The sequence below is a fragment of the Solea solea genome, chromosome 5, assembly GCF_958295425.1.
Source record: "Solea solea chromosome 5, fSolSol10.1, whole genome shotgun sequence".
NCBI classification, from domain to species: Eukaryota; Metazoa; Chordata; class Actinopteri; order Pleuronectiformes; family Soleidae; genus Solea; species Solea solea.
The window spans coordinates 11774097-11801244 of NC_081138.1; the positions used below are offsets into that span (position 1 = coordinate 11774097).

General features: G+C 40.0%; 2 protein-coding genes across 3 annotated transcripts; one reads left to right on the forward strand and one right to left on the reverse strand.

The window, feature by feature from the left end:
* Nucleotides 1-954: 954 nt before the first annotated feature.
* fibinb (fin bud initiation factor b) lies at nucleotides 955-5130 on the reverse strand. The gene has a single exon (XM_058630244.1). It carries the CDS (start codon nucleotides 4655-4657, stop codon nucleotides 4031-4033), a length of 627 nt encoding a protein of 208 aa, XP_058486227.1. The 5' UTR covers nucleotides 4658-5130; the 3' UTR covers nucleotides 955-4030.
* A 4078-nt stretch (nucleotides 5131-9208) lies between these two features.
* Nucleotides 9209-26169, forward strand: bbox1 (butyrobetaine (gamma), 2-oxoglutarate dioxygenase (gamma-butyrobetaine hydroxylase) 1). 2 transcript variants are annotated; one of them, XM_058629193.1, is made up of 8 exons: nucleotides 9209-9364; nucleotides 10247-10667; nucleotides 11468-11582; nucleotides 21475-21673; nucleotides 22525-22630; nucleotides 22797-22993; nucleotides 23842-24008; nucleotides 25652-26169. In XM_058629193.1, exons 2-8 carry the CDS (start codon nucleotides 10263-10265, stop codon nucleotides 25810-25812), a joined length of 1350 nt encoding a protein of 449 aa, XP_058485176.1. In that variant the 5' UTR covers nucleotides 9209-9364; nucleotides 10247-10262; the 3' UTR covers nucleotides 25813-26169. The 2 variants fall into 2 exon arrangements, with proteins under 2 accessions (XP_058485176.1, XP_058485177.1); XM_058629194.1 differs by lacking the exon at nucleotides 9209-9364 and adding an exon at nucleotides 9430-9587.
* The last annotated feature ends 979 nt before the right edge of the window (nucleotides 26170-27148 follow it).

Here is a 27148-nt window from a genome sequence, read left to right on the forward strand (position 1 = left end):
TGTGTAATCACAGGTGACACTGTGCTTCTGTACTTTGTAATGTTATGTGACATCACCTGACCCTTTTCACTACATGGTAGAGTTGTAGGTACTTGTGATGTTTTCACTCCTTCTTAATCAAGATATCATAGTTTTCATTCACCTCATTCTCAACAGACTGAAGTTTTGCCTCAAAGATGTTGTTTTTAGAAAAACAAGCTGTTTGTATGGCCCTCCATACCATTCAAAATCCCATAAACACAACACCCTTACATCTCTGCTCCTCATAAATACCAACAAGCAACTTCTTCCTTCAGAGCACTCATAATTAGGGGCCACTTCCAGTGCATAAAGAAGCTTGTAAAGCAAACATGAAGGAGAACTTTGCAATTTAATGCATGTGGCTATGCAGTATTGAGTTTCCCTGTGAGTATGAAGTAATAGTCTTGGAACCTCCAGATGTAACTCCATGTGGATCCATACAACATTTGTAAGGGTTTAAAGGTGCTATTTGTTATGCTTTACTTCCTAATATAGAAAAGAATGTTCCTCGTCATATTTTATTCCACTTTGCATTGAGAACTATCTTCAGTGATGGAAAAATGACACCGGTGTTAAGTTGCTTTGCTTTAGCACTTTATTATTTTTTTGGTTCTACTGAAGTTATCATGCTAATGAATCATCTCATCACTACTTTGATAGTGGGTCACTGTGGTTCCCGGGCTGCAAAATTGTGTAATGCTGCTCGAAGGGCTTATTATAACCCCATATTCTTTACAATCAACGATGGTGCTTGAAAAGTGCAGTTGGAAACCATGTTTGACGCAAAGAAAACTTGCATATTGTATCTTTAATCTTTACTGGTGAAAGGTTTGATCCAATTTGGAATCCTAGACCAAAATGTAACATATTTTCCAGCAAATATCCTAAGATATAAATCATTTTAAATAATTAAACGTTTTTTCAACAACAATGTACTTTAAAGACAAACTCTTTATTTGAGAGGACAAAACACAAACAGCTATCACACAGATTAGTGTTTAACATTGACGTCTCCAAGTGCTGCCTGCAGTCTTACCCATCACACATACTGTATCTTACAGGTAAACAATAATAGATATATGTTGCTCAGTTATCAAACTTAATATAAACAATGAATACACATTAATGTGTTCTGTAATAAAGATATTGGCACTCACAGTATTTACTTACTTTTAATAATACACTGTACATTTTACAAGATTATACTGCCTAAAGCATTTTAAACCATGTCACACAACATTTGGCATCGGAGCAGTAAAGAACTATGCAAATTCTGTAGGCCTGTGATGCAAACAATTTATAGGTTACCACCTGTAAACATTGTTTACTGATTTCTGAAACATTCATCTGGAGTGTCAGAGAGGAGCAGTGGCTCGTGTTGGGAGCTTTAACCAAGCTGCTACATAAGGTTCACCCCATCCACTGCTTCAATGCCATAGGTGCAACGTTTGACATAGTCCTCATTTAAGTTTTTAAAAAGATTTGTAATCAGACATGAGACTACAGTTATGTTTTGAAAGTCCTACTGTTTCTTTTTTTAATTTGCAGATCTAAGTTTGAAGCCATTGTTTTAAACAAGCAAACTCATATACACCCATAAAACCTGTGACTGTATACTTAAATCAGTTCAACAAACATCAGAGCTGTATATTATTTACTTTCAACCACGTTTAATGTAGTGATGTAACAATCATGGCATTACATGCTGCAGAAATCACAACAGTCTCCTATTGTTGGTGGTGTCACAAGTAAACTGTCAGATGAATGTGCCTACTAGCACTGTTGAAGCAGAATAAGATTATTTGGTAGCTCACTGTGTTTAGAGTTTTCAAAGGGTCACTTCACCCAAAATAATCAAAGTTTTCTTACATACCATGACAATTTAAATGGATTATGACCATGTTTCTTTGACAAAGCTCCACTAGATTGACCTGAACAACTGGGACATTGTCTCCGGAGAAACAAAGTGCTTTTTAAAAAGCAATTATTGAATGCTGAGGCCACCACAAACAAAAATGTACTGCAGGTTGACACCACAACTTTTCCACAGACATGGTAATGATGAACAGTGAGGGGGCCCAGGGCAAAATGAGCTCTTGCCCTCTGTGCACCATAATGTTGCCCCTGAGGTCCAATCTGACTATAAGCTGGCTACACATGAAAGCTTCCTTGTATGACTAAAAACCCAGACCTTTACATAGTGGGGGAAAAAAATCAGTGTATCAGGCTAGTTAGTTGACCAGCATTGGAGGCAGAAAGTTTTTTTTTTGTTTTTTTTTTTTTTAAAAGGGTGGGAAACAGGTCCCTGTTGCCCCATAGACATCAGCTTTTATTCAACTGTTAATGCACTGCCAAGTTTTCTTAAGAACTCATAATGTGGCATTTAACTGTAAATCAACACTCAGTAAATCCCTTTTCGGCAGATGGCTTGCAAATGCATTTTGTAGCCAATGAGCCTCTCTGTACTTTTTCACAGGTCACTTCAAGTTCTGAGACATTTTATACGCACAATGTGTTTAAGATCAGTGTTGTTTGGATCAGGAGACTCTCAGGGCAGTTCCAGTAGCTTTTCTTTGTCTCCCTTGATGCTGTTCATAGTGGATTATTGGGTCAGTATTGGATCACTGGTCTGTTGTAGAAGCCAGCCTCTTTGTTGATATCATTTTCTTTACTAAATGAAGGACAAATGTGTTCATTATTTGTTGATTTTATAGGAATCTTTTTCTATTACTTCTCTCTACTGGATGTTTTCTGTGCAACTGACTGCTGCACAAAGTACAGCATTACCACACCATGTTTAACAGCTGGCAAAGCGGGATTTAATACTGGTATGTCCCATTTGAACTGGGAAGCAGGAATTTCCCAGTTCCCAGGAAAGCCACCCTGAAGTTGTCTTTCTGACTTGGAAAGAACCTCGCCAACTTCTGACCTCAAAATGCAAGATGGCTGCCCTGCACATCAAAAAGCAGTGGATATTTACTGTATGTGTCTTACTCCTGTGGGCCTGCTGGATTGGAGTCAACTTGGGTTTGACTCAGAATTCTAAATCGAATCATGAATGATGAATTTGTTAGGCTCCCAAAACAAAGACAGAATATTGCAGTAGATTCAAATTAGACAGGGTATATTTTAATGTTTGCAGGATGATTTGTATTTATATATTATTCAGTGTGTTTTTTTCTATCTAATAATTTAAGTGAAATTACAATTTTATATTTCATAACTAATTATTGATATGAATGTTCACCCTTGTATCTACCTCATGGTCTGGCTCAACCATAAAAGCAACATAAAAAAAAATGGGGTAAGGCTTTATTATACAGCCATAAAATGTTAACTTTATTTCCAAATGATCTAAGAAGTTTGCTGGAAAGAACCATGCAATTTTTAGTACCTATGTCAAGAAAGTAATGTTTTTGCCTGGACTTGTCTGTTTGCTTGTTTGTGCGTAGCTCAAAAATGAAATATTGGGGGGATGTAAGTTATCATATAATGTGTTATTTGATTTAGGTGGTGATCCAGATCTGGATTCAAGATTCTTAAATTTGTGGATTATGGGAGTGTATTGACACTGTACAGGATTAACATTGGTGGAGGTTTGTACTCTTGTCCTTGTACTGCACATGCTTTTTCCAGTTACCTCTATCAACAAGGTTATGTTTTTGGTTACAATTATCTGTCATTGAACAGTGTAAATAAAAAAGTCAATGATTAATTTACATTTTTCGGTTATGGCACATTTTGAAGAAACTATTCGATGTTGGTGTTGATCTATGGACACTGGATTCAGGAGTGTATTGACCTAGGGGTCAGTTCATAGTTATTTGAACTAACTACAAAATAAATGAAACTTTTTTTTAAGTTCAAATAACTATGCCTGTGATTATCCCTGTAATGAGAAATCCACCCTTTGATTCCAGGAACCGTTCAATAACTTATTCGAAAATACCGAACCAGTAAAGGTAAACTGTTGCCTGCTATATGACACTTCTATGGGAACTTATTTTTCTCATATCTTCATGTACTCGTTCTTCAGTCTGCTCAGTCTGGTGCCGTGGCTGCGGATGATCAGGGACAGCAGCTCGTGTTTGTCCTTCAGTCCCAGGGAGATGTCCAGCGTCTCCTTCAGGACGTCCCGCGTGTGCACTACCATGCTGAGGAAGTCGTCGTTGAGCCTGTGCTCCTCTCTCAGCTCACTCTCCTGGCTCTGCTTGAATTTCACCTCCAGTTCCAGCAGAGACTTCTCCGAATTTGTGAATGCCTCGCTAATCTGAGCCGTCTCCCTGCGCAAATATTTCCCGTAGCTGTCCTCTCCGTCCAGGTCGTAGGAGATGCTCTTCCCGATCCCCTCCAGCACCCGAGCCGAGTCCTCGATATGTCGCTTGATGATAGTGAAGTCGTCCTTTATGAGGGCTTCCTGGTCCTCGTCGGCACCGCACTTTCGCTCGTCCGTCATTTTGAAGAGCACCTGGCATTTCTCCGGATCGTCATTTTCCTCGTAGTTTCCGTCCGGCACGAAATAATGATGGAAAGTGCCGTTAGACATCTCCGGGTGTAAAGGTCCGCTGTAATAACTTCCACACCTCGATACCAACGACAACATCCCGGCACATAGGAGCAAGTGAAGCAAAGCCATGGTGTTTCACTTGACCCGAAACTCACACAAAAAAGATGAAAGATTAGACTTTAACTCAACTCGAGTGTCACCCAAAACACTATTTAATTCCAGCCTGGTGTAGAAACCCGAACATTTCAACCGGGTTTTAACGTCCAAACTGCGCAGTTAGTTGTGGCTTTGTTGTTCGGTCCTTCACGATATCGTCTTCCTGCTTTTCACACAAGTTTTCAGCGACCTAGCCTCTGTTTTTTAATCTGCTCCCATCACTGGTTAGTGATAAAGAGAGGAGAGACCGGCTGTGTCAGCGTGCTCAACAGTTGAAGACTATATTCCTGACTTCACTCGGTGCCTCAAACGCAACATCTGGATGCCTCTAGAGCCGCGTTTGAGTTTTTGGCTAATAATACCTCAGTGCTCCTCTCAAATTACAGCCCCTCCGTCACTTTAAAGGCTGCATTCAGTCTGGACCACGCTGGCCGCCCTGCCTGGAGAGCCAGCCGCCTCTCTCTCACACACACACACACACACACACACAGGGGGAAGAGGGAAGACCTACTTAGTCTTCATTCATTTTAAGTTGGCGCTTATCAAGGGCGCTGCTAGACATTTGGGACCCCAGGACCCCCCCCCCCCCCCCCCCCAACACACACACACATGTATGTTTTATAAAATAGTACATTTCTTTTTTGAACTTCGTCAATTAATTTCCACCCATTTACTCTCCTCGGCCTACCATGTGTCCCATGGAAGAAAGTGTTACCACACTTCTGGGGCTGGTAAGTATTCTTCCATTTGGTGTTGTAATACTATTCTAGTACAACGCATAGTTATGTGAGCAGAGGAGAAAATCGATTTATTGGCCGTGTACATCTGACTCTGCCTCCATAAGTGGCGCTGTATCTCTGTATAAGCTAGTGTTTATTGAATCAGTTTCCTATTGACCTTTACATCACAGCACAACAAACGAGTAGATGGATCATACTGTTTCCCCCTATCTTTATATTGGGGTTTATGGAGTTATTGATCTAAGCGAGGATATTTCATTTGTACATGAATTTGCTGTACAACCTACAGGCTGACACAGAGAGAAGAGGACAACATGTCACGTCGCGTCGACCCCCACTGCTCGAAAAACAGGCGAAAATATCCACAATTTTTTAAGTGCACCCAAAGTGATTCTGGCGAGGCAAACGTTAGCTCTGCTGCTAGTAGTAGGCAGAGTATCTCTGCCGCTGCTGGTTCAAGCACAGAGCAGAGTACATCCATGGAGCAGAGCAGTCGTCTACCTGCTGCACCTCCTCCCCCAGAGAAGCAGCACAAATCCCGTCACCATAGGGTGACAGAGAGGAAGTATTAAAAAAGAAAGAAAGATAAGTTAAGATAAGAACAGATAAGAAAAGTTGTTGTAATTGTAATTGTTGGAAAGAAAAGAGAAAATATTGTAAAAGAGTGTTCTAACGTATTGTTATTAAATATGAATCCTGTTTGTTAACTGGTAATTATCTCATCACCTTGTTTGAAACTTTTCTCTTTTAACACTTTCTGTGTTATCTTTCAGCAATAGTTGTCAATCTCAAAGCAGAAATCCTCTCATCGTCACGTTATATTTCTCTGCACCATTGTGAGACTGTGGTGTGTTAAAGTGCCAGGAAAACAGCAATTTCATTAAAACTTAAACCAGGCGACCAACACACAGTCAAACCAAAATCATGTGCTTTTTAATGGCCACATGCAGCCTATGAAATGAACAGTAAGTGAAGCTCCTAACCTGCTTCAACAATGCACTGCTACCACATGAATAAGCAGATTTACAGGTGTTCATAATAGCATGCTCAGTGAGTGTTGAAGAGTTATTACTTTTGGCCACAAGACCATCAGTTTAATTGTTGCCAATTAAATAATGTAGTTTGTATTACAAAGGTTTGATTTGTTTATTTATCTTATTGGTCTGCATTATATGAAACCGTATAAAAAAGGTAATTGTCAAATAGCAGAAGTCACACTGTAGAATGTATGTCTGGCCTTTGTTGCTGGTAGCACACTGAATTACGAGCTACCTTTAAATGGACCACCTGTTTTTAGTCACCTCCTGCTATCAAATTACAAGCCAAGTTTATTTCAAAGGGAACAAAAATACACGTGACCATCACCTGTTGAATAATGTGAACTGAAAAACCTTGGTTGAACCTGTTCGTAGATAGTGCTTCAAGGTGAAACTCAATGTGCTTTTAAATGCAAAACCTGTATTTTAAGAACTAACACACTAACAGTATTTTAAACCCATAATTATGCTCAGTGTGTGCATATCTTTCCAGTGGAAACAGCAGACATTACCCCATCAGCTACCTCTGCAGAGTCCTGCTCTCAGTTTTCCATTACATTAGTGATTATTCAGGTTTGTGACCTACATAAATTAATCATGATCAGAACTATTTCTACTGGTAAGAAAACAGTTAAAAACAGGTTTATGTTCAGATTTATTGTATAAATAAAATGTCCGGAGGTGAATGATTGTCTTACATAAGCCAAAGTCTGCAGTTTGCATCAGTCTGACTCACATTGCACAAAAATGCATCACTGCTCATCTTGAATGAATCTAGGTTTTAGATGTCTACTAAATTGCTGAGTGCAAGAACTAAATTGCAATGGACAGTGACATGCAACCCCTCCTCAATCTTCTCTTTTTCCACAGTTAATGAGAAAACAAAAAAAAAATCAAAATTTAAAACATCAAAAAAAAAAGAATTGACTTGGAGAACCTTAGCTGTCCTCAAATCAAATCCATATGAATATACCACAACTTAAATTTGTATACAGAGAGGATTCCTGGTACAGTTCACATGCAGACAGACTGACCAAGAACCCTGACCATACTGACCAAGTACAATAAAAGTCTTTGAGTTTATATCATGAGAAAACAGTCCACATCAACACACGTCATGTCAGGACATCTGGAGCCAGATGTGTTTCCCAAACCTTTTATATAAGGACCACTTGATGATCGCAAACTGTAGGGGCCCAATTCACAAGACAAATCATTACAAGAGCAAATTAGTGTCAACCATGTTATACACTAGGGCTGAACGATTTTGAATAAATATCTAATTCCGATTAATCTGATAAATATTCTCATTTTCATTCGGGAAACATATTCAAATGATTACTGTGTGATATTTGTGCAGATCTGTGCGAAGCAAAGATGTTATCTTCAGTCTGTAGAATAAGATGTGTATAGATCAAGACAATAATTAATCTAAAATTATATTTTGATTGCGCCTCCTGTGATTTAAGAAATTGCAGTAGGCTATATTGTGATTTTGATAAAATTTCAAGTAATTGTTCAGCCCTTTTATACACTTGGTGACACTATGTGCCTGGTTAATAATTGGTAACTAAATAGTCCCTACTATTCAGCTTTTTAGCTACATCTGTTTTATATGTTTACCCATTCAGGACCTTATACATGTAGGGTCCACATGCGTACAAAACAATTACAAGGGTATATATATATATATATATATGTATATATATATATAGACAGACAGACAGACAGACGACTTTATTATATATATATATATATATATATATATACATATATGTATATATATATATACATATATATGTGTATATATATATATATATATCATGGATGTTTATGGGAAACTCAGACAGAAAACAAATCATCAATCAACATTTCACCTTTAAAACACATTCAAATAATTTTAATCTTAAAATTAATAATTTTAAGATTAAAATTGACCTATGTATTTTGTTTGATGTATACACTGTGGAGCTCCTGACCACCATCTGCATGATTTTATGTACTGCACGTCTGATTGCATGACTGTACAGTAGTACATGCTTTTCTGATAAAGCGTGCCGTGTAATGTCAACCTGACTTTTTGCCTCCTTACCAAACCTAATCCCTGTCAACAATAGAACAAAGAATAACAAATATTAACTGATTCAAATGTATACAATATATGGTGTATATATGCTGAGTTCAGTCCACAATATCACATTACATATGTTATATATATACATATATATGTGTATATATATATATATGTATATATATGTTATACCACCTTTTGACATATTTAATTTTGAGAATTAAGAATACTTTGAATACTTAAACAAATGTCAAGGAGATGTACTGTATTCTGCAATCTGCAACAAAAATACAGCTACAAAACTACAGTATGAGTGATGCTGTCATTGTTGCTCTACATTGACACATCTACTCTGATGTACAGAGGTTGCAGAGGTGACTGAGCTGGCGTTGTCACTTACCCTTTGACACTCAGGTCTGTCATGTTATAATTTGGGTGGTGCTGTTTTTCTGGTTAATAATTGCACAAGGAAGCAGTTTAAAATCTCACCTCAGGTTTGTGTTTGCATCATTTGGACTGAAGGTATGACTTTTGTTGCCACTGATGGCTCATTAAGGTGTTTAGTGTTGACTCTTAAGTAAATGTGTTTGGTGATAAAAATAGTATTACAATTACAATATATATTGCAATAAATTAATATTAATAATACATATGTAATAACTATTTTCCTAATTTTAGCCTTTGCACTGAGGAGAGAGGAGAAGCTTTGGCTGTGCCACGCAGCTCACATTCCTGGTTGACCTTTCACCCACTTTCTCGCTGTCCTCGGTTCACACACGCAAACATAGATCCACGCAGCGTTTGTGTTGACGGACCGTCCAACGCTTTACAGGTAACGTGACTTGCTGTAGCACACGTTGACCCTGAACTTTCCTCTGTGAGCTGTAGTTAATAGATGAATGTAGACAGACGAGTCAGAGCAGACGCTGACAGCTCAAACGCTTCCTCATGGGCGGTTTGTTATGAAGCTAGTCAGCTAACACAGAGTTAGCCCGTTGGTCAGAGCGTTAGGTGATTTAACTGTATGTGCTTCACAAGAGGAGCTGCTGCTGCTGGTAATATCTATGTCATTTGTTTACCTGGACATTGTAATGGCTGTTTAATTATGTTACCTCTTTGAAAATGTACTATGATGATGAAGATGATGATAACTTTTATATTCATCCATAACCAGGAAGAGAATTTGCTTGGTATAGATTGTTTTTTAAATGTCTGAACAGTAAAAATAAACTTGCTTTGACATGTTTGTTCGTTTTTTAATTCACACCACATTTGGAGGTGGTTTGAAATGCAATCCAAACACTTAGGCAGCTCAAACTCGATTTTAAATTGTCTTCTTACTTTTCATTTTCTATGGAGTTTAAACACAGTTTGTGTCCATTATGTTGCATTACAATCTTGGTTCTTATCTTGTCTCCTCAACTCCTTCTCTCCTTGTTTCCTTCTCCAGTCATTCCTCCTCAGCTCCTTCTTGTACCCATCTCTTTCTTTTCTTCCTTCCATCCTACCTTTCCCTCTTCCCTTCAAATTTTCCTTTGTATGCCTCATAATGTAACATATTAAAAATTGACAAAAATGCTGAGAGAAGTGCTAGATCTCACCCTCCCTGCACAATTATTTGTTTACTTATGTATTTTACATAAGTAAATGTAGCTGGGTTAGAGCACTCCTAAACTTATTTTTTATTATTATCCCTCTCTTTCTTTCTTTCTAGAGTTAATAAACCAGAAATGTGGACGAGCACATTTGCACGTTTGGCCCGGCCTGCCCTGCAGAGGAGCACCGCTGCCGTGACCTGCCAGGTTCTGAAAGCTTGTTGCAGATCGGGGCAGGCTGCAGGTCGTCTGCCCCCGAGTTTGACATCAGTGCAGCTTCGAGGGCAGCAGTCTCTGGTGTCAGCCTCCCATCCTGCATCTCGCCAGTTAGTGAGACATGCCCGGGCTCTGGATCAGGAGAGGCTGGTGGAGGTGGAGTGGGAGGATGGAGGTCACAGTTCATACCCATTCACCTGGCTAAGGGACAACTGCCAATGCCCGCTGTGTACTCTGCAGTCAGCTCAGGCCCGGGAGCTCCTGATGTGTGATCTTGATATTCACACAGGGGTTGACACTGTGGAGGTTACCAAGGACAACAAGGTAGGCTGTTGCCATTAGCTGTGTTTTTTGGCATTAAACACACTGTATGGATCATCGAGGATGTGATGGATCACTGAGCATCTGGTCTGTCTTACCGTTGTCAGATCTAATTTTGTCACATTATAGTGGGAAAATTAACTAACTGGTCAATCCACAGCAAATTAATCTGCAATGATTTGGATTTTAGGCAATGCCACTTTTAGCTCACTGTTAAGGAGAATTGACTGGTTTTCTGTGTTTTGTAGTACATTGTAAATTCAATGCAGTAAGTTTCCTTTATTGATTTCAGCCTCTTGTACAATGGGAAAAAATGAGGGATGAGTGAAGGAGTCCACTGTTTGATTCTTCAGTCTCATTATTAGATGTGTCTACTTGTTACACACAAGTTTTTTTTTTTTAAACTCAATTTATGACAAAAAGTGTACTGTATTATTCCATATCCAAAACAATACAGGGTAAAGTGTTCACCCAACATCTGCTATGTGTTTCAGGCAGGATTAATTATTATGGTATAACACAACATCAGCTCTAAGGAAAAGCACCTGAACACTGGTCCTACTGGCAATTTGCTACTGCTACGCGTCTTAATGACAATAACCAAACAGGAACTGCAAGGGACACAAAAGTTATCTATTGCTTCTTAAAAATAAATTTCTTCTTACAAAGCATGAAGACCAATCTTCTTTCTGTTATGTTGAAATCCTACATTGTCTAAAAAAATGAGAATACCCGATTTATATTGCAATTCTGTTCCATGACTTATCAAAACAATTTTGAAGACTAAGATTCTTGTCTCATAGGTGTCTATAGTGTGGCCAGACCAGCACACCAGTGTGTTTGACCCAGAGTGGCTGAAGAAAAGATGTTTCTCTTCTGCTGCCAGACAGTCACTGCAAGAAGAGCTTTTTCTCAATGGTGAGTGAGGCTTTTATGTTTTTCATTTAACGTATGATGCACAAGAAAGGGTTTTTATTTTATGGATTAGTGTGGTGAACCTCCACATTTATTATGGGTTATTCTTTGTTGAATCAAGATTAAACAGAATGATATATATAGGAGAAGATAATGCATTCACATGCTCCAACAGTCACCACCATTGTCAGAACTACAATACAAAAGGTGTGAGAAGGTGGAAGTTGGTGCTCAGTCACCATGTAGGACATGAGGGTCCAGCGATACACTAAGGGCAGCTAATACTACTTTAATTCGAATATACAAGCATGAGATTTGCCAGCATCCTCATGGCAAGCCACAATATAAGATGCCAAGCCATGATGACAAGCTTCCATTCGTGTCTCACAGCAGAGCATAGCTGCACTGCTGTGGTCCTGTTTGGTAGCAGGGTTGACCACAGCCAGCCTGTGACCGTCTCCCTATCCTCAGATGTGTATTTGATGGCTAAACATGTAAGTCTGGACAACAGAGCTGAAAAAAGCTGTTTTTGTAGCTTCTATTTGAACCCATGTGGTCGGGAGTTGTAATGTCAGTCCTGTGTGAAATGTTTGGAGTTTACTGTGCATTCATCATTTTTGCAAAGGAGTGTATTTGAATAGGTTTTGCTGGAAGCAGTAAGCCTTAGTTGTAATGCACAACATTAAAATGATCTAAATTAGGTGTGTTTATTAAGCCGCATGTGTTTTTGAGGCTCTTCAATGAAAATGAGTGGAGAAAATGATGATGCCCCCCCCCCCTTCTCTGTAACTTTACAGGGTTTTTAAAAGAAATAGGTTTCTCTATGGATTAGACTAGACTACACTTTTCTCTACAGACTAGAAAGAGAAGTAATTTTACAATACATTTACAATGACCCAATACACTTAACAATCTGCCAGACAGCAGAGGAGTCAGTTCAACTGTGGAACAAGGTAGCGGAACTTCAGTGGAACGGGGGGGATGGACTAAAGTCAGTTTGTGTACACACACTTGGTCCTGAAGGACCCACAGGGCTGAGTGGCTGCTGCTCACACTGATAAAGGTTTTTTGTCTCTATGTAATCTCAGAATTCATGTTCACACAATGCAAGTTGACATATACACACCCAAAAAACAGGAGAAAACTAAATCCTCCAACAGATGGCAGATGAACAGCTTTGATCTCCTGAGGCTTTTGCTGCAGAATATTGTTCTACCTCTCCTGACTTCTTCATGATAGTAACTCACTGAAGCATAGTCCACAGTTTGAATTTCTGTTTCCGTTTTCATGCAGTGCACCTAGGATTTACAGGCCCACGTCTGCCTGTTAAAGTGCTCTCAGCAGCGAGAGTATAGTGCACACAGGACACCGTGAGGTCAATATCATAATTGGAGCTTTGGGGATATTATTCATCCAGCACCATACCTCCTGTTTTTATGTCTGGAATGATGTTTTTTCTTTTGCTTTTGCCGTTTCTATGGAGTTGTGTAACTCAAACCACAGAATGTAGTTCAGCACTGGCTATTATTGGACTACGACATGAACATATTAGCTCTTTTCATGGGCTCTTACGTTATACTTTGCGAAGAAAACTTTTTTCAATGTGTTATGGAGGAATATTGAATTTGCGGTTTTCACAACTTTTGGAATATTTTTTTAAGGAGCAGGAACATGTTGAAGTCAATCTTAGAATACACTTAGTAATCCTGTTTGTCATTATTCTTGGACATTTGGTTTTGTTTTACATGCACAACTACTGTATTGAGACAGTTCAGACAGTACTGGCACATGTTTATTTTCACGTCTATTCAAAGGTGTTAGACGCAGATGGAATTTGTCAGCTGATTGTCTTTGCATGTCAACAACATTGAATAGAGATGTAGTATATTAGGACATGCAGCGTTTAAGCCATTGCTCCTTCTGAATGGCTACATCTGTTTTAATATGACTGCCTTATTCAGAGTGCTTCTGCCACCTCCATATGGAAAACCGATTTTAGACTGAGGGTCAAGAAAAGATCTGCACGTTATCTTAGTGGAGTGGAAAAACTCAGGCTCACCAGTATTTCCTTCCCTGGGAATGAACAAATCCCTGAGCCTGTAGGTATGTGTAACCAGGAATTCAAACTGCCTGGCGTCAAAACTCAGCAGCATTTACAGACTTTTTCCGACTAAATCGTTAATGGCTAATATCCCTATTTTGAGTCAGTGTGACCAGCATGTCACATATGCAACAACAAATAGAACACATTGTATATGATCTTCCAAATGGTTTGGTATCGTCCCCGAAACTCCCTCTAATGCCACGACAGGTTGACATTTGTCTTGGACATTTTCATTTCATGGGTGGAAACAATGTGGTGCAGTCATCCAGTGACTTTGTGAGAAGTTGTAATCTGAGTTTGTTATCAAGCCAGATTTTGAATATGTTTTCCATCTACTAGTTTGGATTTTTGCCACATGGAGTATGATATAGTCCTAGTACAGCCACTAGAAAAGCTGCAGACTCTGCTGTCTATTTTTAATTCTGTAGTTTGCATCTTTATTGACTCAGTGTGATATTCTTATGCTCTGTTTTTATCAAACACACCTTCATCCATGACTAAATCAATCCTGCTCGTCACACCTCCTTTACACATACAGTATGTTCATAATCTTAAGAATTCATTGTGTCATTTTCTTGCTGGCATGTGAACTTTGAACCTGTTCCATCACTTTGTTCTCGGTGACACCAAAAGCCTGTGTCACCCACATCCTTATCTCTAATGACTGTTCCTTTGTTTTTCTTTTTTACTGAAAAAGTTGTCAGCGATTTACTAAAACAAATGCAAAACTCTTTTTTTTTTCTTCAGAAAAGTGAGAAACATTCCCAAATACATGAACCTCAGTTTTCTCTCTTTCAATAACAATTAGACGTTTAGACAGGAATTAGAAAAAACAGGATCTGAGAATTTATTGTGTTGTAGATTTTTGTGGTTAAATGTATTACGGATAGATCCTGAGAATAGAGGGGGTCACAATCTCTGCACACCCATAGCACATGTGATGTACAGTAAGTACATAGTGTCATATGTAGACTTAGTCATCAGTTGTCTACTTCAAAGTAAGATATATGCTTCTACATATAGCAATGATTTAAATAAGGAGAATAACAGCAGATATGGAGGCAGTCAAGCACAGGGAGGTGCTGCTGATGAATGACACATAAGGTTTCACAGCCCAAAGCTTACTCACTCTCTCACTCACTCACTCACTCACTCACTCACTGAAACGATATTCACTTCACCCAGCACAAGGCCTTCATCTGGAATTCTTTTTTTTTACAGAATGAGTAATACCACATAAACACCATATAATGGCTGACTCTTAACCACTTAACCATTGACTAGACACATATGCTCTGTGCTGATTCAGGAGCTGGATCCTGTGAAGTCATTCAATTTTGGACTGAATTGGCTGTAAGTGAAGCTTCTTGTTTCCATATTTGGAAGGAAACTGAAACCTGCTGTTGTCAGTTGTGATCTAAAGTGAAGCATCACAGTTCATACTCGACGGAAATCAATGAAGTACAATTTCCGGGTGTTAGATACTATCTATTCATTGTTCCATTATTTTGGGGCAGAGCCATAAATGCCCTCTATTAATGTCACTTACAGGCCTTTCTAAATCTAAACTCACAAATGGCTATATAAGTAGTACATACACAGAAAAAGGGTCTTTCTAACAAGTATAATTGACAGCAGTCAGTAAAGATCAAAGGTGTAATGAGTTTTCTCTTGGTGTACTGTAAGAGCTGACTCCTCCCTTTCTCTCATGCAGCAGGAAACTGGCTGGCTGGTTTGCCCATTTAGTGTATTTTTATTGTGATGATGCACCCATGCAAACACACTTATGGGTACCATAATACATTTCTGCCACTAAACTCTCCTAAATGTTTCACACGGGACCTTTAATCAATTTTGGCTGTATGAACATTTCCATGAAATTGTCAAAACTCTGACAAAGGCCATACACGCCACAAATATGAGGTGGACAATCTTCCATACTAGTGTTCACTGTAGCAGACTGCGACGACACTCCTTGTGGTCTTCTGTAATACATTTTGATGCTGTGCAGACAAATTATCTCAGAGCAAATTTGACAAATAGAACATTTCTGTTTTTCTGACCCAAAACACCATAGATTAGTTTTTAATCCATAACACGGCTGCCCAAGGAAAAGGAAACATTAGACCCAGTTTTAAACATTACTTCACAAGCTTTTAATTATTTAAAAGTTCAGATGGAAAAGTTTTGTTTTGTTTAGCAGCTTTTAGCTTTTGATAATTTCCACATTTGATCAGCCAATGTCAATGAAGATCTTTGCCTAACTCTGTCCTGAACAGAAACACAGTGATATATAGAAGTATAACATAACATACATTATCTTTTGGTGGTTATATACTCTACAGTATGTTTTGGAGCATAACAAAAAAAAAGAAAAGAGAAATGGTGTTATCTTTTTAAAAATCATGACACAGTTGAGATACATTTTTATGTATTGTATACATTATCATTATTATTATAAATTATAACTTGCATATGTTGTTGTTTTACAGAGAAGGTTTCACCTTTTATGTCAGTAGTCTTTAACACTATATTATATACATAGATAATATTTTCACTTATCTGCTCAGTGTCGGTACACATGCTAAAAAGTTTGTACGTCTGCCCTGTATAAGTGTTTCTTTATGGACATTTGCTGTTTTGAATACCTACCGTATATGTCAGTTAGTATTCCATATAAATTGGGATGTTAGTGTAAACTTCCTGATGAATTAGTCTCTCAAACAGACTGACTCAAGTTTGGACTTTTTCCATTAAGTCTGCTGACTGATTCCATAATTACGCCAAGTAGCAGAAGATTTGTCAGTGCCCTGTTTGGCTGGTGTTTCCTCTCTGCCATCTGGTCTGAATTTAGCCTTGTATGTCATCACTCGTCAGTTGAAGCGATGGCTTTTGGAAACATAGCTGTGGAGGCCCATCATCAGCGGAAAAACTAGCACTTCCCTCCAAACCTGACCATCACTTCACACGCCATGCAGGACCGACCTTTCAAACACATTTTCTTACACCTCGATGCCGTGCTGTGTTGTCAGTCTGAAAGGTATTTGAAGAATCCACACTATACACGAGTACTTGTGCATGTTCATTTGCCAAATGAACATTTATCACTGTGCAGGGTGCGATAATGGACTGCTGAGCGTTTGTCAGCGGTAATGGTGGTCATACAAAACCTTTTCACATACCAGGTCTCTTTCCAGAAAATGTCATTCCTGTAACTCCTTATCCCTTTTACCTTGTCAACTTTTTTTTTTTTTTCACATCAGACTGCATGGAAAGATTGGTCGATTATAGTGATTGGAGTTTTGATGGCTTTGGCAAGCCAGACCTGCTTGGCTTGTCAAACAATACTCAAGGCAATATGAGTATAAATTGGCAAAATAGACATAATTTGACAAATGACTGCAGGGCTCAGTAGAATTTTGGAAAACCTAAACTTGCTGATGGAGAGAGTTTGGATTAGTGTGTGAAGGGCCTGTAGTTCTTTAGTGAGAAAACACTGCACACTCTGTCTACACCAAACTCAGAGCAGAGGTGGGCTGCCCTGCCATCCAAGCTGGTCTCATAAATAAAGGTGCTTTTGTGGAATTAGTACTCGGTGGAGTGAGTTTCCTGAAGCTCCACTGAAACAAACACACACTCTAAAAAAAATAAAAATAAATCTGTACTGATGAAGACGATCAGTATTTGGACTCACTCAGTTTCGCTCAGTCTAAAACTTTCATGAAGTCTTGCAATTACTGCCACAACAATACTGTTGTTTAAAGGTGGAGCATGCAGTGCCACAGTTCCCTCAATAACCATAATATCTCAAAATAAAACTCTTCAGACAACATGCTGGCAGTTGGCACTAATTTGTCTATAATTTTTATGTTTATTGACATAAAAACTACTTTTAATGTTTTATTACATGGTGTGAATAATGAAGTCAGCCAAACAATTCTTTATTCAGCAGTGAGTGATTCTTAAGTAGTACTTAAATATGTTCTTTTTCTATAGCTTCTCAGTGACAAATATATACAATATGGGAACTTTAGTTTGCCAAGAACTAGTCACTGACACAGTGAAATAAATGGAGTAACAGTCCAATATTTCCTTCTGAATTGTTTGGAGTAGAACTATAAAATAGCAAAAAATAGAAACACCAAGGTGAAGAACTTGTGCTCCAAATATACTTGAGCACTAGAGTGTTTTATTTTGGGATTAAACAGCTGCTGAAATAGAGAAATGTTATTTTATTCCATTTTGTGAAAATCTCTTAAGTGTGCTCCGTGTATAAACAACAGCTTTGATCTGATTTAAAAAACTTTTATTCAAAAAGTAGTTTTTTTTATCCTCTTGTCTGTCTGGCTCTGTGTCGTCTGTCCTCTGTGCATTACATCAGCAGACCAATGAAGTGAGCCGATCCAAGCTCAGTGATAAAACCAAGTCCAAACAAAAGTTCTGTGGATAAATACGGTGATTGAAGCCGAGCTTTGAAGGGGCTCCCAGCTGCAGGGCAGAGCGTCGCAGCCCTCCGAGTTTAAACAGAGCACAGTGAGTGAGGGAAGAGCCAAACTGCCAAGAGATGCCTGACAGCCACAGGAGCCATGGCTTCAGGTTTCCTCATCTGGAAAAGCCACTGTAACAGACCACAAACGAGGGGGAAACGGGGGAGGGAATTATGCACATATACTATCTTGTCAGACTGTCAGAGTTGTCCCTTCATGCACATGCCAACGCAGTCCTTCCTGTGAAAACCACAGTGGTTTTAATACAAATCAGATCTCGCCAGAAACTCAGAGCCGTCTCAGTTTGTCACTCCCTTACCTTTTTTTCTATGTAAATACATAAAACACATGCTTATTCTGATATTGCTCCTGATGAATGTGTTGAGTATTGGACCTACATGGCCAGGTTTACTGAGGACACGGAAGCCTACGTAGCCAATCATCTAAAATTATTCACTTTTCATTTCTTATTCAATCATTTTCTTCAATTTTTCCTGCTTTAATATTTTTACTGTGGCACAGATAGTTTAAGTCATTATTCACTTCTCCATAATTAGTCAGTTTCCTGTGTCACAAGTATAAATCTAAATCCTCACAAAGCCCTGCGGTGATGAAGTATTCAGATCATTTACCTGGCGACTCAGCTCTAATCAGTAGATTCAATAGATCCATTGATCTGTGAAAGTTGTAATGATGGAGCCAATGCACAGACTCACACGGTGAAAATGATGCCAGCCTTCTTTAAAGTAACCGTGGTCATGAATTAGCAGTGGATAAACTTCAGAGGTGAAGTAAAGCAGTCACAAATGGGCCTCAAAACTGTCCTTGAATGCATCGCTTTTAAATCTACATAAAACCATGAAGGATGTTCTTCATCTGTTCTAAATGGAACCAGATTTGTATCTGCCACATTTCCAATGACAAGGCCTTTAATTGTTTTTAATCTGCAGCCAGCGTGAGCTGACGAGATAAAACAAAACAAGACAATGTCATCATTATCCTTCACATCTAACACTTTTGATCAGTCTTCCCAGTTAAAAGGCAGCAAGTGTGTGGAGATGGTTACATGATGAGGAGGCAGATGTTCATGCAATGTTCACGTTTTTGTTCAGCCCTGACCACCACGGTGTCAACTCACTCGACGGCAACAAAACGTGATGTGTTTTCCCAACGAGGACGGAGCTGAACTGCAGCCAGGGCTGCACAGCTGATGTAGACGCACACGCTCCAGCCAACGCTCTGTAGCCTCTGTTGTCACGGCTGACACCGTAAACTGTGTTGCCCTGTATACGACGTCTGAGTCCAGTTTCACGGGAGTAATTGTAACATTTTGGCTTGACCTTCGCCCCAGTTTCTCAGTCTTTCTTTGTCTTCGTTTGCCTCCGCCCTCTCGTCAGGTTTTAACAAGCAGGGGGTTCTTGACCCTTTTGAACTGTGCAGCCAGAAACTCATTGTTTGTGGCAACAGCCTGGAGGGAGGTTTGTGACTCATGATGATCACTGTGTTTCTGACGTGTGCGTGTGTGGAGCTCAGTGCCTCGCTGAAAAATGGACGGCATTGAAACTCCACATCTTGTTTCTTCTGCCAATCCTTTACGGCCTTCAGATTGAAGGAGTCACAATTCTTTACACTTAAGGTGATGATAAATTAAGCCTGGCTTTTAGCTGGTGCTTCCTCAGCCAGCAAGCGTGAGCCTTGTCATTTGTTTGTGATGCAGCCACATGGAAAGTTGTTGTCAAGTTGGTGGGCACTGAAAAGAGACGTAGAGGAGTCATAAACATCAGACAGGTACACAATCCCCCCAGACACTGGTGCACGCACACATGTACACACACACACAAATGTACTTAGCAGCTGTTTCTGTGGAAGTCAGTGGAGAGAAACTGCATGGAAAACTGAGTGGAGCCAGCTGGGTGGAGAGCAGTGGGAAGATTTCTTTTTCTCCAACTCTGTCTGTCTGATGGAGACATGCTGATTTTACTCTGTGAGCAATTTATCTTGAAGTGTGCCGACTATTACATGCAGTAGCAATTTGCAATGTTTATAGATGAAATGGGCTCTAATAAGCAGGTTGGCCAATCGTGGACTTGTACATTGATTGTTTCCCTTTTTTTGTAGCAGCGCTAGCCTAGCCCAGTCATCCTGTCACCACTTCTGTAATATGTTAAATTAAAGCTGCTGTCAGTGAAATGTGAAATCATGGAGTTTATATTTCCAGTCACCTCCGTGTGCCTGACTGTGGGCAGCTCAAATGAAATAGAAGAGGATGGATTTGATGTAAATATCTGGGGACGTACGATGGTGGAGGAATAAATAGTTCGATTTCGGCAGATGTGGATTCAGCATCAGTATTTCTTTTTAAATAAGCAACTTTGCAATATAGGGGAGTGCAGTGCATTGACTCTGAAGCCAACTGAGTGACCTTGGCAGAGGTTTGCATTTTCCAAGTGCTTTCTATATTTGAAATATGTGATACATAGGTCTATACTCTGATTCTGAACTCTCTTTGGATTCTTCTGACAGAAACCTTTCTATCCCACAACACTTTATCCACTCAGAAGTCCCTGACAACAGTAAATAGTTTCTATGTGAAATTTTAACATCTTTTTCAGCAGAATATACCCGTGTTTGGGTTAGAGCATGGTGTAACTCGGCATGACATTTAGACCAGGATAAGTTACTGCAACAACAGCTTAAACAGGTACAGATTTAGAGTGGACAGGGGAAAGCTAAAAAACATCCGGTATCACATATCACCATTGCAGGCATTAAACCAGAAGTATGTGTGGTAATATCCTTCAAAGTGTTCACATATGTAACATGGAGTAATGCAGTGCGGCTTTTAGTAATAACAATAATAATAATGATGATAATAATAATAATAATAATAATATATTCTCTTTATATAGTTGTTTAAAAGGCACTTTACATCAGCCAGTAAAAACAAACTAAATAACCAGCTAACACCTCTTGTAACTCCTTTTATTATTTGAAAATAGCAGTCATCAAATAGTAGTAGAAGGTGGTTTTGTCCTCAAGTTTAAATGGGGAAGAGGGTTCTTGACGTAATCCAGACTAGTAGGTGGAGCGAGTGGTGTTTAGAGCTGCTTTGTATTTGTATTGTATGAAGTCCTTGTACGCCAGGGTGTGTTTTGTTGTATCGCAAATGTTTGTTTGTCAAACAAAGCAGCTTACATGTCAAAACAAAGGTCTTTCTTCATCTTTCAGAACCGTTGTGTTTGCATGTTTTATACTCGGCCAAAACCTAAACTCATGTGAAATGTCCTCCTGTTTCTCATTTCAGAGCGTTATTATTGGGATTCCACGCTGTGTATTCCCACCGCTGACTTCCAACAAGTCCTCCAGGATGATAACGCAGCACTGGCCTGGCTCTTGGCCATGCGCCGCTTTGGCGTCGTCTGCCTGAAGGGGGCTCCAGCAGAGCAAGGCCAAGTGGCCAGACTCTGTGAGAGGATTGGCTTTCTCAGGCTAACGTTCTATGGGTAAGACAGCGTGACATTCATCCATTTTGCTCCAGTCTCCCTCGGCCAAGCCACTGTTTAATAATCGGACTCCACGCTAAGTCGAATTTTCCAGCGATCCTATTCTGACTGGAGCAGAGCCCAGGCTGTTGTTAGTCAGGTTTAAAAACAAAGCTCATTATTTACATCATTTTCCAGGGAATTGAACAAGGCAGACAGATTTTTTTGATTTCAGGGTTTTCACTTTATAACTCGAAGTGTTTAGGAAAATGTGCCGAGGGTTCAGTTATCAGCAGCTTTGATTAATTTAGCCTCTATGGGTTAGGAAGCTTCGAGAGAATCTGTTGGCCCTTTCATCACATCAGAGTTCTTTCTTTTGACTTATTGCACTGCTGATTACTTGAGGATAGAGACAAGGAAAAACAACATAAAAGCATTCCAGCTTTTTTTTTTTTTTCCCTCAGCTAGAGGAATTACCTGGTGCACTCAGTCAGAACAGAGGTTTGGAGCATAAAGGCTTTCCACTGCCAGCAGATGAGCTCATACTGCTGGAAGTAAGGACTGCACACTGAAAACTAAAGGTCTGCCATAGGAGAAACTAGACTGTTTTACGAGTCGGGCATGCAAACACAACATGGAAGATAACTTTAGCTCATTAGTGCTTTACTGCTTCCGCATCTCAATGAAGGATCAACTTCAGAGGCTCCAGTCTAAGCATTCCTGTGAAGCTGCTCTGCTCCCCCCTCAGGGATTCCTGCAGAGTTCATCTCATCCCTTTTCTCCGCACAGCCTAATTGTTTCTGCTGATCTTCTAAAGCCAAAGTTAAATAATTAACGTGGGGTTTATTAATGAATATTATCTTTGTCCTCAGGCATACATGGCAGGTCCAGGACAAATACATGGCAAACAATTTAGCCTACACTTCAAAAAAGCTTAGTGTCCACACGGACTACCCTGCGCTAAACTTCCCACCAGGAGTGAGTAAAACTTTACTTGTACGGTCTATTAAAAGGATTTAAATGCACTAAGCAGGTGGCACTTGAGAGTGCATGCACTTTTTTGTTTGAGCTGTTTTTATGTCCTTAAAATGAGCATTTGTGTGTGTGTGTGTGTGTGTGTGTGTGTGGGGGGGTGCTACTGTAGGTGCAGTTCATACAATGCCTCTGCCCTGCTGTGGAAGGAGGGGAGAGTCAGTTGGTGGACGGTTTCCACATAACGCAGCAGCTGCAGAGAGAAGACCCCGAGGCCTTTCAGATACTCACATCGCTCCTCGTCAACTTCCAGGACGTAGGACGCGACTACTGCGACTTCCACCTGCTTTCTAAACACTGCATTATTGAGTAAGTGAAGAAGTAAGCTTCAGATCACACACACACACACACACACACACGTGCTTCTTTTCATTTCTCATACATACGTTGACTTTTACCATCTCCGTATGAGGATGAGATTCAGCCGGTGCAAAAAGAACAGAAATGAAGATCTCACTAGTGAGCGTCTTAGTGCCATTTAAAATGGAACACTGCCATCTGCTGTTTGGAGTCATTATGTCCAGATATTTTCATGTGGAAGTGAAATGGCTGCGTTATAATCACCACGTTTGACTCTAATGCTCCCAGATTTGACCACACGTTTTAACATGAGCATCAAAATCACACGACATCTGCTGAATAGAATAAACGGGAACTAATTAGACAAATCAGTGTTTTGTTGTGTAGTTGATAAAGGATGAAAGTTAAAAAAATTATGCTGTTTGGTCTCCTGGGAGAGGATGATGATGATGATGATGATGATGATAGAGAAGAGAAAAGCACCTAAAAACTGTTCTGTTTTGCAGTTTCCCATCTTCCTTCCATCACTTATGTGACTGTATAATAATAATAACTTTGATTTATAGAGCGCTTTTCACAAAACCCAAGGTCGCTGTGCAAGTAGAAAAAAGACAAATCAGAACACAACACAAACAAACAAACAAACAAACAAACAATCAGATGGCAAAAAGTGTCTCTTTAACACTGACTCCAGAATTGGTGCCTGGCGAATAGCCAGAGGGTATTGGTCCCATTTTATGAGCAATAAAATAATTGGTCTTAAAAAAAAGATATATATTTTATGTTTTTACACAATTGGTCGAACAAAACAAGACATCATTTTAAAAATGTACTTCCTCCTCTTCTTGTACGAGCAGCGTGGATCGTGACGGCCGAGTTCACAGGATTAACTTCAACAACGCCACCAGAGATTCAGTGCTGGACCTCCCGCTACATCAGGTCCAGCCCTTCTACAGAGCAATCAAGGCCTTCACAGACCTCATGGACCGACCCGAGAATGTGGTCTCCTGCAGACTGGAGTCAGGTCAGTGGGCACTGAAAAACAAACCTGCCTGAGGGGGATTTGAGTTTCAGCAGACGTAGGTGGTGATGATGCACTGAAGTGCTACAGCGATGCACTGTCACTCCTTTGTCCTCGTCAAGGTCACTCTGACATCACAGAGTCGGCGCCGGCTCCAAATTGAAGTTCTCAGGCGGAAGCAATCAGTCAGCGGACGACCTGCAGCGTCAGGTGACAGAGATGAAGTCGCAGCGTGTGAGATGTTGGGGTCATGAAGTTGTAGCAGGATGGATCCATTAGCAGAGAGACAGTGTTTTGACAGCAGTGGTCATTTCTCCTCGTGACACGTCCTCCAGGTTCAGTCTCCTTCACACTAAGCTGTTTGTACTTGTCGTCCAAAAGCTCCAAATTGATGATAACTGTTAAAGACCTCAAAGTCCAAGAGGCTTCGAATCAAACCGACTGCATTGTTTTATGGAGACGCAGGTTATTTAGAAAATAAAATAACAAACGGCAGCAGCTGCTGGTTTTTTCTCGGTCTGTAAAACACTGAGAACATTTTCTGAACATTTTTCTTGATTCAGTAATATTTGGACACGACAGGAACACTAGTTGTGTTTCCACTCGTCTAAATGTTGTTTATTTCATTTTAATTCAATTCAAAGAACTCTATTTTTGCATGAGGAACTAACTTTATGACTTCAGTGACCTCTAAAAAACAAGCACAGGAAGCCTCCGTGCACGTCAGACAGAAAGTCAGCTTCTGCTTTTTAAATATGAAACACACACACACACACACTGAGCGTGTCCGTGCAACAGTGGACGATGGTGTTCTTTCTTTTACAAAATAATTAAAATATATGGTCAGATTTGTATCCAAATGAATCCTAACATTTTTACCTTATGTTGTATTTAGGGCTGTCAAAGTTAAGGCGTTAATCGTTGCGTTAAAATCATTTAACGCAGCAAGTTGTTTACTTCTGGCGTGCGCTGACCTCTGACATGAAAGCCATGAATAATCCGCGTGAAACAGTCAGTGGTCTGCAGTCAGTCAGTCAGACAGACAGAAGAGACAGAGATAGTAGCTGCAGACGGAGGGAGGGGAGGGATTGTTGGGCGGAAGGTTTCATTTTAAGAAGCGGAGCGACGGAACCATCGATCAATCACACGTTTTCTGAGAGCTACCTGAGCGTCGCGGCACAATTTATTGACGACGACTGGAAGTTGTGATCCTTTGCCTTGACTGTCAAAAAAACACGACTGCTGAGACCTGTGCAGGGGAATTCCTCCACATCGCCAACAGGTGTAAAATACCCGGGTTGTCTCTCTCTCTCTCTCTCTCTGTCTGAGTTTCTAAGGACATTCTCAGGTGCATTTTTTTGTTGTGATGTTAACACATGTTCTTGTTGCATAAAGGACGGCAGTCATCCATGTATTTTAACATGACCTGGTTGACACTTGTTGGGTCTGAGTCTCTTTGAAACCACTTAGTGTTTAAAAAGAAAGATACAATTGAACAATGGCGTCTGATGACTCGTTCATTTAGTCATTAGAAGAACTGCAAACCTATAAACCTAAACCTAACAATCTAGATTCATTCATTTCAAAATGAGACGCTAAGACAAGTGTAACTTTATGTCTGATTTTTGGACGTTGCTGCGTTTCAGGTGACATCATGACCTTTGATAACTGGCGTCTGCTGCATGGGCGAAAGAGCTTCGTTTCCAGCCCGGACAGTTCCCGACACCTGGAGGGCGTCTACCTGGACTGGGATGTGGTCATGTCACGCCTCCACATTCTCCGTAACTCTGTCCACAAGGACAGTTGAGTTTCAGAAGCTACAGCTACATTTAAAAAAAAAAGAAGGAAACATTTGAGGGGAATTTAGTCGCAGAGTCTGGAGTTGCTAAGATGAAGAAGATGAAGAAGTGCAAAGACGCTGAAATGTTCAGGTCATCACGTTTGTTAACTAAAGCTGTTTTATTAGAGTTTCAATACGTACGTTTAGGTCCAATGTGTCAGAATTAAGGACATCTAATGAGGTGAGGCTGCTACAGTTGATGCCAAAATTATTAGCCCCCCCTTGTGAAATTAGACAAAACTCTTTATTTCTCTCTGGAAATGACCATTAACAACAAGTGTCTGTATTGCATTTGTTTCCAAAATAACAAAGACAAAATGTCCACTAAGTTTGATTAGAATATTTTATTGATACACTGAATTGAAACAAGAAAGGGCAAAAATGAGACGTCCAAAATGATTATCCCCCTGGCCATTAATAGTCAATAGTGTACCCTTTCTGAGCCACAACTGACAACAACCTCTTAAAGTAGTTCTTTACTAGGTTGGCACAGATCTCCTCAGGGATTTTGGCCCATTCTTCCATTGCAAATTGTTCCAGCTGGTCCAAATTGCGTGGTTTCCGAGCATGGACATTCACCTTGAGCACCCGCCACAGATTCTCAATAGGATTGAGGTCTGGGCTCTGTGCGGGCCACTCCAGGACCTTGGTTTTGGTATCCTTCATGAACTGTTGGACCAATTTCGATGTGTGCTTCAGGTCATTGTCTTGTTGGAAGACCCAGTGACGACCTATGGATAGACTACGAGCAGATTTCTTCATATTATTCCTCAAAATTTCAACATAATTTTCTTTTTTCATGATGCCATGCACCCGAACAAGGCTCCCTGTGCCCAAGGCTGCAAAACAGCCCCACAGCATGATGCTCCCACCACCATGTTTAACTGTGGGAACTGTGTTCTTTGGGTTGAAGGTCTCTACCTTTCTTCGCCAAACATACGCCACATCCATGTGCCCAAACAGTTCCAGTTTAGTCTCATCAGACCAAAGCACAGACTTCCAAAACTCATCTTTACCTTTCAAATGTTCACGGGCAAACTTCAGTCTTGCTGTGATGTGCCGCTCTTTGAGTAAAGGGGTTCTTCTCGGACGATGGCCGTGAAGCCCACCAAGATGAAGAGCCCTCACAACTGTGTTCCTTGAAACATCAACTCCAGAAGAGGCCAGGTCAGCAACAACAATCTTGGCAGATGTCCGGGGGTTCTTGCTGACATCTCTGACGATTTTCCAGAGTTTTTCTCTCCAGAGTTCTTGAAATCTTGCGCTTACGACCACACCCAGGTTTGTTTCTTACTGAATTTGT

Excerpts from the sequence above, each read along its gene's own strand:
- fibinb (XM_058630244.1), bottom strand. The coding sequence starts at position 4,657 with ATGGCTTTGCTTCACTTGCTCCTATGTGCCGGGATGTTGTCGTTGGTA.
- bbox1 (XM_058629193.1), top strand. The coding sequence starts at position 10,263 with ATGTGGACGAGCACATTTGCACGTTTGGCCCGGCCTGCCCTGCAGAGG. Across the intron at positions 21,674-22,524 it reads CTCAGGCTAACGTTCTATGG|GCATACATGGCAGGTCCAGG; the intron begins GTAAGACAGCGT and ends CTTTGTCCTCAG. Across the intron at positions 24,009-25,651 it reads CTCCTGCAGACTGGAGTCAG|GTGACATCATGACCTTTGAT; the intron begins GTCAGTGGGCAC and ends GCTGCGTTTCAG.